Source organism: Notechis scutatus, chromosome Z (assembly GCF_049901735.1).
Source record: "Notechis scutatus isolate UNSWTSFEM ecotype Mainland chromosome Z, rNotScu1.2, whole genome shotgun sequence".
Lineage (NCBI taxonomy): Eukaryota > Metazoa > Chordata > Lepidosauria > Squamata > Elapidae > Notechis > Notechis scutatus.
Genome location: NC_142025.1, coordinates 94,287,692 through 94,300,061, shown reverse-complemented (window position 1 = coordinate 94,300,061; position 12,370 = coordinate 94,287,692). Strand labels below are relative to the sequence as shown.

General features: G+C 37.2%; 1 protein-coding gene across 1 annotated transcript; it reads left to right on the top strand.

Annotated features, from left to right (window-relative positions):
- Positions 1-1,341: 1,341 nt before the first annotated feature.
- Positions 1,342-10,714, top strand: LOC113413375 (keratin, type I cytoskeletal 19-like). Its single transcript, XM_026669546.2, has 8 exons — positions 1,342-2,148; positions 2,999-3,081; positions 3,677-3,833; positions 5,778-5,939; positions 6,676-6,801; positions 7,269-7,495; positions 8,638-8,768; positions 10,375-10,714. Exons 1-7 carry the CDS (start codon positions 1,390-1,392, stop codon positions 8,750-8,752), a joined length of 1,629 nt encoding a protein of 542 aa, XP_026525331.2. The 5' UTR covers positions 1,342-1,389; the 3' UTR covers positions 8,753-8,768; positions 10,375-10,714.
- The last annotated feature ends 1,656 nt before the right edge of the window (positions 10,715-12,370 follow it).

The following is a 12,370-nucleotide window of genomic DNA, read 5'->3' as shown; positions in this document are numbered from 1 at the left end:
TTAGGTGGGTGGCTGATAAGATCATAACAGTGCACCATCACTCCCATCAAGAATAATTTACAGAAATATACTATAATCAATTTGCTGCTTGAAATTCTTACAAAATTATCTGCTTTATATTTTGATAAGTATTGTATTTTCACATGAGTAACGCCATACTATTTACAATGGACATGAAATAAACACTAATGATATTTGGCACTCTGTACTATTTTTCAGTTCTTTTATAGCTCGCTTTATTATTTGGGGTCAATACTATAAAGTGAGTGATAGCAGCTGATAATCTGCTCTGGCAGATTTGATTCTGATGCAGGTCCCTGCTCCATTGTTAGATAGAAAAATACATTACAAGACAAGAAGGATTAAAGTGGGAACTATATAACTGGGTATACTGTATATGTCATCTAGGTGTAGTGACATTGAAATATCATTCAGGTGTAAATGAAGAATGCAGAATACAGATGCTAATGTGAAACAGTTAGGCGATTCTTGCCTCATTTAGAGATCATGACAATAATGCATAATCCATGTCCTGATCTGATGATTTCATAGCAGGGAAGTTATTTCAACTTTCAACGGAGCGCAAGTCATTAAAACATCTGTCTTCTGCCTGTTCTATTAGAGCATCAGGAGTAACGCAAGGCTGCTTCTTAATTTTAGAAAGTGACTGGCCCAAAGGTAATTTCAATGGCCAAATTAAAATTGGATTGTTTCTGGCCCAAATCCAGCATCTTACCCACTTCATTATGCTGGCCCTCTCATGAAATGTCCAAAACGTGCAAGAAAAAAAAAAAAAGGGGGGGAAGGAAAGGAAAGGAAAAAAAAAGGTAGAGGGGGGACTTTGAAAGTATGCAATACTTTTAAATGAGAAGGTCATGAGGACTCTGCTTCACTCAGGTTGAATTTTACTCCCGGCTTAAATGGCATGAGTCCACATTTTAATTTCAGGAAAATAATGAGGTTGGATCCGGAAAGTTATGTTTCCTCTTGCAGGCAAAAGAGGCTATTATTCATTGCAGCATTTCTGTTTGTTGCCAACTATACTTCACAAACACACACACACACACACACACACACACACACACACACACACTATCTTCCTAATTTTTTTTCCCAGGGAGCTGCTGACATATGCAGCGTCTTCTCTGAATCCCATTGCATCTGCCAGCACCTTGCCTTTGGGAATTTAGCTTTGGTTTGAATAATTACAGCATCCTGTATTAGAAGGGGGTGTGGGGAGAACCCCAGAAAAGGAGCTCTGGCAGAACAGGTGACACCCTTTGAAGAAAGTATAAATAGAGATAAGTGGGTAGTGGATCCAGCAGTCTTACTTTACGTCAAGTGGTGCCTCTTGCTTTCAGCTTAGCATTAAGGAACTTCTCTGCCACTATGAGCTGTGGTCCAAGACACACGGTCCTAACAGCTGGGAGAAACAGCAGTGGGAGCGGCAATCTTGGAGTGGGGGTTTCTTCTGTTGGCTCTGGGCGATATACTTCCTGTGGGCTAGGCAATGAAAGAGCTAGTTTCTCTGGACGGAGTCATCTTGGGGGGAGAAACCATTTCTCAACTGGCAGCTGCAGTGGGGCATTTGTTGGTGGTGGACATGCTGGGACAAATGGTAGCTTTGTGGCCAACTCTCATATGGGGAATTCTGCTGCTAGAAATGGTATGGTAGGTGGTGCTGGTGGTGGCCATGTAGGTGTGGTAGGTGGTGCCCATGGTGGCATGGTTGGTGGTGTACCAGCTGCTGTGGTTAATGGCATGGGTGGTGTAGTTGGTGCTCACCATGCTACTATGGTAGGTGGTCCTTGTGGAGTGGTTGGAGCTGTCCCTGCTGGCATGGTAGGTGGCATGGCTCATCCAGGTGTTGTTGGTGGCATGGGTGGTATGATAAATAATCCTGGAGCAGTTGCAGGATTGATTGGAGAACCTGTTTGTGGAGGTATTTTCTCTAATCTGGATGGGAAGATGACCATGCAGAACCTCAATGATCGCCTGGCCAGCTATCTAGACAAAGTTCGATGTCTGGAAGAGGAAAATGCTGAGCTTGAGTGCCGAATCAGAGAATTTTATGCCAAGCAAGGCCCTTTGTGTGAACCAAAGGACTATGGTCATTACCATCAGCAAATTGAAGATCTTAAAAACCAGGTAGATGCCAGTTATCAATCTTTTTTTTTCATAATTTTTACATGCATTTGTTTGGGACAGTTGCAGATAATAATAATTCCTGCTTAGTTAAAGTTCATAATTCTGTAAACTTATTTTGCTGATTTCTAAAGGTTATTTTATTCTTCTGATCATCATATACGAAATAAGAACCAAGTAAATTTTGTTAAACATGTTCTTGCACTCTAAATTCTATAGTCAGTCTGCTTTCTCAAAATAATGGTGGTAAGGGTTTGGTGATGTTTCCACATTATTCTGTCATTTGGATTCTACAAATGAATGCAGAAATGAATGAGAAAACTTTATTTCAAAGGACTACCAAACGATTATTTATATTAGATAGAACTCTAGGTTTATTTTATCTATAGATGCTGCTCCTACTGTATTATGTTGACATGCTGAGCTAGTGAACCTTTTGATAATTTAAGATTTTTTTGCTAGCTTGGTACAAAGTCATCATGAAATGCAATATCTAATCAATTTTCTACATGGAAGTAATCACCGTGATGAAAAATTAAAGGCATCCCCAAGTTATACAAGTCAACCTTTGGAAGAGGAGAAAATTAGCTATGAATTAACTACATTTTAGTCACCACTTCCAATTATTTACAAACTGTAGAGGATCTGCACTCACGAGGTTGCTTGATTATTCTTTTGTGCTTTCAAATACCAATTTAGATGTAAATGAGCATATATCTATAAGCTAAGCAATGAAGCTTGTGTTAGTTCAACGAACATCTGATACGGGTAGCTAAATGTTAATGTTAGAACTTTACATGAAAGGCAAAATCAATATATATATTCAGCAATGCATTTTTCCCCATTTATGCAGCTTATTTGTGCAAGTGTGGAGAATAACAAACTCCTTCTGTGCATTGATAACAGCAAACTGACTGCTGATGATTTCAGATCCAAGTGAGTACTTTTCAGTAAATTAAATGCAGATGAACTAAAAAATATTTGTTTTACTGAAAGTGCAGGGCTACTTATGGAATTGCCTCCATGGGCATTATAGGTCAAGACTTTTAGAGAAGAATGTCTTTTATTTCAAACAATAAGGCAAGAAGAAGAATCTTGCCATTCTCTATTTTGGGGTGTTGCTTCTGCTTTCTCTAACTTGGAAATGCTTCAGATTTATGGGGCTCAATTTCCAGAATACCTTAGACAATATATTGTTGTGAATTCTGGGAGCTGAAATTCACATACTTGGGTTGCATGAGAGTTGGTAAAGGCTGCTGTAAGACAAGGAAAAGAAAATGCAGTTCAATATGCCTGGAATTAGAACAAAGTTGGTTCTAGCAGTGTTATTGTTGAAATATTTGGTAGCTTCTTTTATTTCTATCTTAAGTTTGCCTAATATGAGATATGTTTTCCTATTATATGGTATTTAAAACCTAAGAAATTATGTTGCACTGAACTGCTTGAATAAAATCTGCAAATTTCTCTTGTGCAGGCCTACAAGCCAACCAGCAAAACGTTTATTCTTTTCTCTCTCTCTCTTATGGCTCAGGTATGAGACGGAATGCTGCCTCCGTCAGAATGTAGAGGCTGATATCAATGGACTACATCAAATCCTGGATCAGCTGACTGCCTGCCGATCTGATCTGGATATACAGTGTGAGAACCTGCAAGATGAACTATGCTGCCTAAGGAAAAACCATGAAGAGGTGAGGGTGATCATTTCCCCATTCAACAAAATCTAAATGCATCATGGAAAATAATAATTACTTTATTAGAAAAGTCAATAGACTTCTTCCTAGGTCAGTGTGGGAAGCTATAGACCTTTAAGTCAATGTTTCTCAGCCTTGGACTTTTGACAAAATGGCTGGCTGAAGAATTCTGGGAGTTGAAGTCCATACATTTCAAGTGTCCAAGGTTGAAAAACACAAAGCAGTGTCCTTGAAATAAATTCATTCCTCACAAATAACCACCTGATTGCAGCTGCTGCAGTTAAGAATTGTATGGAGGTCTACAATTTCATTACCTCTATGCTAGAGGGATAGACAATTTCACTGAGTTTTGTTGAGCAAAAATGCCCATATTACAAAGACTAATGATTAAATGAAGTTTGTAAAGGTGAACATTAACTAAAACCTCTGAAATTATTATTTGATCAATTTTGCTAATGCGGACATGTTAACTAAAGATCTTGCCATTTCACTAATATGGTATATTTGTACACATCAGGCATTGCTATTTAATATCATGATCAGTGTACTTCAAGAATTAGCAACAAGCTACTTGGTGATACCATTGCATTCTTTGCATCTTAAAAATATCTTTGTATTACCCCTCCAAAAAAATAAAATGTGCAATATAAAAAATTAGAACAGCCAAAGGTTCATAAATTAATTATTAGATTTTGGAATTCCTGAATGAGATCTTATGATCTCAAAAGATCTCCCAGCTGACATTTCTATAATCTCATATGATATTTGGCAATATGGTCAAATTTTGTGGAGTAGGCAGGACTGGAATAGATTTCTAGCCACTTGTCTATGGCACTGAATAATATCGCATAACTTACAAGATGGGGAGATCCAGATTTTAATTCTTCCTTAGGCATAGGAGCCAGCTGTGAGATCTTGGGCTAGTCATACTTTTTCAGCTCTGATTAAAATAATAAAAAAAAATAATTTACCAATGTTCACCCTGCAGTGGACTGATCTGGGAAGATGATGATAATGATAATTTATTAATATACATAGACATACATAGTTACAGTGCAGATATATTAGTAAAAATAGGAAATGTTGGGAAAATAATAAAATAACACTATTAAAGTGAAGTTATAGTTTCACTAATTTTGTGCATTCAAAATTCATAGCATTTTATGTATCTTTTCATGCAAGTGATATTTTTCATTTTTTTAAAAAATGCACAATTTGAGTTCTACTGGTTGGGAATATTTGGGTTTATGTCTGTGTATATGTGTGTTCCAAAACAAAAATGGAGAGATTTGTAGATATTGTTGGACTAATTCCTATCAACTTCAGCCATTTAGTAGAAAGAATAATGGAAATTTCTATGGAGATTCTCAGTCATCGAGATCATGGTTGTCCCAAAGGTGCTTTTTCAAGAGGCAACTGGACTTTCTAGTTCTTCTTTAAAGATGTTTTGCTTCTCATTCAAGAAGCTTCTTCAGCTGGAAGAAGTTTCTTGGATGATAAGTGAAATGGCTTCAAAGAAAAACAGAAAGCCTAACTGCTTCTTGAAAAAGCACCTTTGGGACAATAATGGAAATTGTATTCCAACAACAATCAGAAAGCTACAGGAACACAAGTCTTCCTTAGTTTAAAAGTGGGCCAGCTAGATGCCTTTTCAATCACTGAAGGAAATATTTCCTTTTCAATGAACAGCAATATATATCCCTAGGAAGTTATCTGAAGATTCTTCCTTTCATTGGCATCATCATTGCTTTCAACACACTTAAAACTGGGGGACTGCTACAGCCCCAGAAGCAATGTATCTTGCCTCTTTGAAGTTGATTTGCCCTTTATAGTCTCCATCAACTTTGTTTAACCAAGTTGTCAGAAAGTTCATTTCGGTTAAGAAGAGTTGAACAGAAAAAGAAAGGTCCAAATGTCAAGGACTTTCTTTTATTTGAGTAGGAAGTTACCTGCCTGAAGAACCAGGCCTCTGGAGATGTCAGTGTGGAAGTGAATGCCTGTCCTGGGCCAGATCTTAAGAAAATCCTGGAGGAGATGAGATGCAAATATGAATCAATGATTGAAGGAAACCGCAAGGAAGTGGAAGCATGGTATGAATCCAAGGTAAGTGAAATATCAGTTTTTCTTAACCTGGAGCATATCTGGTGTGCTCTCACATTCACCAAACATCACGGGAATTGAATCTCAACACTTCTGAGATCATATAAGATAGCATTGTTTTGCATAATTTTTTTGGATTGGGCTGCAATAATAATTTTTTTGATTACCCTTAGTCTTAATTGGAGAAAGAAGGTTCTGTAAATAACCATGTCCAATCTATGAAAGGCTTCATAGGTCATAACCAGCACTTTGAATTGCACCTGGAAACCATAGTAAATAACAACAATCGAAAAGTAGAGATGTCACAAGTCTTATCATGATAAGCCATATCTTGATAAGATGTAGTTTCTGAGCGGTCTTTAAAGTTAGAAAGCACATTGCAGAAGTCCAAATCAGAGGTGATGAGGACTCCCAGATTGTAAACCTATTCTGTTTGGAAGTTATACCCCATCAAACCAGAAAAATCTCTGGAAATGGTTGATTCCTGAACCCCAAGCCACTATGGTTGAAGCTGAACTTTTTCTTCCCCATCTAAACTCTTACAGATTCTTAGCACATAGATGATGATGATAATGATGATGATGATGATGATGATGATTGTGATAGATAGATAATAGTCAGTTGTCAGTGCAAATCTGCTTGGAATTTTTTTGTGAAACTTTCTTTGGTAGGATTAACTCAAGAGTCAAATTGTATATATTGCTCAGCTATGTATCTCTCTTAATTGTATAACCTCCAGATTGAGGAGGTGAATCGTGATGTCTGCACTAGCAGTCAGGAGATTGAAGAAAGCAACAACAAAGTCACTGAATTAAGACGCCAACTACAAGCCCTGGAGATTGAGTATGATGCCCAGTGCAGCCTGGTAAGAGATCAAGAGTTTCTATAGAGTTGGAGGCACTTGGAATAAACAGCAGTGGACAAAGCATTGCTGCATCATGTATAGGCAAAGCCTACTTTATGTTAATCATTTTCTCTCATCCCCAGGTTGTGGGACTTAATCCCCAAGGATTAGGAGAAAAAATGAGACATAAATGCAACAATCCATAAATTATTAAACCATAGCTTCATTTCATTTTTGCTAAAATGGAGAAAGCAGGTAGAGGATGATGAAAGCAGAAATGGGAGACTGTAGATATTATCACAATCAAAGCAGTTACTAAATTGCATTCATAATGTGATAAAAAAAGCCCTTTGGGCTCTCTCTGACCCTTAAGAAACAGGTTAAACCTTTCATTCAGTTCATGTTTGCAAACTCTCAGCATCCCATTAAATCATTTCCTCTGACACTCTCCTTTTTTAACAATTATTGTGTTCTCTTTTATTTGTCAGAGGGACACCCTGGAAGCTTCCCTGGGTGAAACTGAGCTTCGCTATAACAGTCACTTGGCTGAGCTCCAGGACCGCATCTCCTGTCTAGAGCAGCAGTTGGCAGAACTGCGGTCAGAGATGGAATGCCAGAACCATGACTACACAGAGCTCCTGGACGTCAAAAGCCGCTTGGAGAAAGAGATTGCCACCTACCGCGGCTTGCTGGAAGGGGGACAACATGACATTGTGTAAGTGCCATCCAGAAATGATGGTGTTCCCAATAAATCCTTGAATGGAAATTTTAGTTAAAATAAAATAGGAGAGTAATCCAGAATTGTGGAGACTTGGTGATGCGGGATACAATCTGGGTCAATCACCAGGACCAGATGTCATCTGAGCCTTTAGATTCATTCTGGAGCCCATCATCAGGCTCTTATTCACATTTGTATCTTGGGCAGCCCATTTTCTCTTAAACTAACCAGCCTCTTGATTTTTGTGATATTGAAAGCATTGCTCAGTCTTTGTGAAAGAGCAGAAAATTCTACTAGCAGCTTAGAATTTTCTTTATCATTGATAATCCCTATCTTACCATTATTGTCTTTATTCCCATTCACCAAGGTCACCTGCCTTCCTCCACAGTAATAGTAACAAAGCTGAACAGACTCTATAAAGTTTGAAACTACCATTGGATAGTGTTTAAATTAGAGGAAAATATTGCTTTAACATGGATATGCCTAAGAACCTAATGGATGGGTTTGAGAAAAGAAGAAGGCAGCATCAAGGGAACACAGCAGAAATAGGATGTTGCCAGGGCATGTTTTCAGGTGATTAGAGGCAAGTGGAAAGGTCTCAAGATACTACTGGGAGATGGTCTCTTACAAGATCCATATGACAAGGAAGCTGAAATAGTAAATTTGCCTTGAGACAGGGTCTGGACTAAGATATCTATTAGTCCTTACCATCTATAATGCTGTGATTCTATTTTTGGTTTCTGGCATAAGGGATCCAACAAGAGATGAATGATAAATCTACAGACATTGCTTTGAAACAGGATACTGTATATTTTGCTTCTACTCCTTGGACAAGTGTCCTGACAAAATTCCTGTATGAAAATGAACTTTTCAGTAGGCTGCAAGGCAAATTTTGTAAGCTGAAGTTGTTAGTTGACTATGTTTCTATAGCAAGAAAAAAATAATGTACTTTGAGATCATCCCTTTTTAGTGGATGCCAAGAAGTTCAGGGAATTCTTGCTTTAACCTAATGATCTCTTCAATTAGATTTGAAAACAGTTGATGGCCAAGATGTTGGTTGGGTGTCTGTTGCTGAATATTGGTTTCTAGTGTATGATTTGTTTTTAAGTTAATATCATTTTCTCTCTCTCCCCCTACAGTGGTGGTGGAGGAGTCAATAGAAGCAGCAGTACATCAGGTGCAAGATCCAGTGAAGCTCGGACACCACACACTTATGTGACCCATTCATGCCATGCAGCCCATTTGCATCACTAGATGACATGAATATGAGGTCAGAAGCATTTTTTCTTGTCTGAAAAAAAGGGTGAAAACATGGTGGGATTTTGTCATCTATGTCATGTGCTGGGACATATGTCTAGGAGCTCCTAGGTCAAGGCCCAAGTAAAATGTCAGAGAGGAAACCTCAAGAAACTTGACGTATAGGTTGTATAAGAATCTAGTTGGAAGTCCAGAACTGGATGCAATAATTCATAACTATAATCTCTGATGCAGTTTGCTGAATTAAATAAAGCAACATATAGGTATTCCTCAACTTACAACCATTCATTTACAAATGTTCACTGTAACATTTGAAGTTATAATGGCACTGAAAAAGTGACTTATGAACAATCCTTGTATTTATAACTGTCACAGAATCTGCATAGTCTTAAAAAAAATTGGATGCTTAGCAACTAGCATGAATTTATAATGGTTGCAATATTCCACGGTCATATGATTGCCATTAAATCCTCCTGATGAACGAAGCTAATAAAGGAAACTGGGTTTGCTTAAAAACCACACAATTCACGAAACAATGCATTGATTTGCTTAACAATCATGGGGAAAAATATCATAGTTTTGGGTGCAATTCACTGAACAACTACATTGCTTGGCAATGGAAATTCTGGTTGTGGTTGTAAATTACTCTGTAAACACTAATATTCCCATCTGAAGGCTTTCCAGTCAGTTCCAAACCAAAACCTACTTTTCATTTATTTAATGGAAAATAAATTTGAAGACCAGCAAGGAATTAATCATTTAATTTAATTAATTTCTTCATTCACATTTCTGAAGCAGGAAAATTTCCTAGAGCAAGTTGTACACCAGTACAACTAGAGCACCTGCACTCATACTTATTAATTCAGTGTAGACTTGATTCAATTTGCTTGGCATAGATGCAACAAGACACTTTCTTTTTCAAGTCTAAAGAATGAAATACAGTGAAAAGGGGAAATCTTAAAACATGTGCCAACTATGAACAGGTCTGAAAAATTCTATGAAAAATATAAATACATCTTCTTAAAAAATAGCGAGATGGTCTCATAAGAATGACTTAAAATATAGTTGTTAAGCACAAGTGGTTTTTTTTTAAAGATCTTCATCAACTCCAGCTATAACAATAGCAACACTACTGAAAAAGCCCTATGAAAGAGTTCCATAAATACATGGGAAGCAGGAAGCCTATGCAGGCCATAAGAAAAAGGGTTGTATGGCGAATGAGATGGCACTCACACACACCTTTTTTTTCTCCTTTCTGGGCGTGGTCCACTCTAGCTTTTTGGATATCTTAAAACTCCCACCTGTTTGCAACATTGTCTTTCACTAAATGGAATAACTGATGGAAAATATACTAGCCATTAAAACACTCTCTTCAGTAAATTTCCTGAAACATATCAAGAGCAAGGAACACAATGTTTGCAAACAATTTTCTTTCAGTCCCCCAACTTCAACCCAGCCACACCCAGTTGAATCTTCTTGTATGAATGTTGGGAGCTTCCAAAATATATTGCCTGTTACTTAAACTGTCTGAAATTTTCTGGTGTTTTGAGCACTTGTATACAGTAGCACTGGAATCTCTTTCTTTGTAGTAATTTCATCTTGTTTCTCTTTATCTTCAGACAGCTGCAGGAGAAGGGACAGCGGGTCCCTTGCCCCCAATGAAGCATTCCTGATAGTTCTTCCAACCTTCTGTCGCTTTACTATCCCGTGGTATTTTCAAAGCGGATGTGAGGGTGTCCACTCCACTATCTCCTGCTGAGTCTTTCCCATTTTTCTGCAACATAGCATTGTTTTTTTACCTAAGAAGTATCAGTGCCGTGGTTGCCTATCTTCTGACCACTGAAAGCAACAAAAATGTCCAAAATAAATCTGCTTTGCTCTTGTTGACATCAAAGGCTTGTGTGTATTAGATGTGTCTTTTCTTATAAAAAGTAAAACATGTTAATAAGGCCAACCACCAAGTCATCTTAAGAAAAGAAAGTAGCCTAAGATTTGTACAGCATATCAGTTCCTTGACTAAGAGTAACAAAAAGATATAAATTGTAATATATTTGCACCTATACAAAATTTTCTTGTAAATTAACTAGAAACATAGAAGAATGCACATATCTATTAATATAGTACAGAATGCCATAGTACAATGAATGGTTTCCATGTTTCCATGTTTCCATTACATGGTTTCCATGTTTCCATTACAATGGTTTCCATGCATATAGTCACTGTGTTTCCAGAACTGGGAAACAGGACTTATCTTTCATGCTTCTGCTAGACTGATACTCAAAGAAAATCTTCTAGGCAGAGATTCAATGACATGGCCCTTGATAAACTAGTTTTACTACAGATACTGGAAAGTGAAGAAATCTAGCAAGTGCAAAGTGTAATGTATAAATCATGTATATAGCAGAAGAAAGATTCAGGAGTCAGGTTTTTTTCTACTACCCATGCAGTAGATGGGGCTAAGAGCTGCTTGTTTTTTGATGGGACAAGAAGTTGAAATCCATTTATTGTTACTGTTCATTCTCAGGCTCTTTGTCCTATCTCACTTTCACACTATTCTGGCTGCAATACTGATCCTTGGGCTCTGAGATTGCAGTTCACAGATGCTTGGTGAAAACAGAGAGTAGCGTGTTAGCTTCCGGTTTCTGCAAAGTTATCACTTCCTGACTTTTCATCCTTTTTTAAAATTTGGCTAAAAACAAATATACAATAGCCATATTGGAGTCAGCACCATAGCAGATGCAACAAACCACACTTATATTCCTTCCCTTTTTTTCTTGTTTCACACCACTACCTCCTAAAATGTGCAAAGTAACAGATTTTCAGATTTTGTTTAGAACACTAAACACTAAGGAAAGTAAGATTTTGTGCTAGCAGCAGGAAAAAGAGCAAATATTTAGTTAACCATCTGGTGTATGTTCCCTTGGAGATATTGGATCTAAAATTAACCCACCTATATGATATATATTGCTGACTGGGTTTAGTTGTTTGAAAATATCTTTCCATCCAGTTAAGCATGTGGTGCAAACAGGTCTTAATCTTAAATAACTTGATCCCATTGATTTCACTGATTAACTTTGGATCCAATCCATTGACTTATTCAGCTTTTACCTAGAAGAAATTATAAGTGCATTTTCCCAAACAAGCAGAATGAAGAGAAAGATCTTCGAATTTTTGGAATATATCTTTAATTGCTTGTTTCCTCATGCCTAGAAATAAAATAAAGCCAGTAACATGACAATGGAAATTAAAACTAGGGTTGCCACAATGTTTCCATGCTTCCATGAATAACAAAAAATATTCAAAAACTGATTATTAGGGGCAATGTAACTCTCAGTCCCAGTCTTAGGGGATCAACATTCTTAGTTCCTGTTTTTGGGGATCAATACTGAAAATATTTTATTGCATGCATTCCTAATTTGTGTTTTGATTCACAAATAGTAATTTCTTGAGAGTATAAATACAAATAGTAATTTACATTTCTTGAAAGCCAGGCTAAAAAATTACATTACCAATAGATGGCAATAAAGATTTAGAATTTTATGTGACTGATGCCATTTACTGGTCATCTGCATTTTTGCAATCTAACTATAATAGCCTTAAGGAAAACGTCTAATT

Coding starts and splice junctions, on each gene's coding strand:
- LOC113413375 (XM_026669546.2), top strand. CDS start 1,390: ATGAGCTGTGGTCCAAGACACACGGTCCTAACAGCTGGGAGAAACAGC. Junction 3,834..5,777: donor TAAGGAAAAACCATGAAGAG/GTGAGGGTGATC, acceptor TTATTTGAGTAG/GAAGTTACCTGCCTGAAGAA. Junction 5,940..6,675: donor AAGCATGGTATGAATCCAAG/GTAAGTGAAATA, acceptor TATAACCTCCAG/ATTGAGGAGGTGAATCGTGA.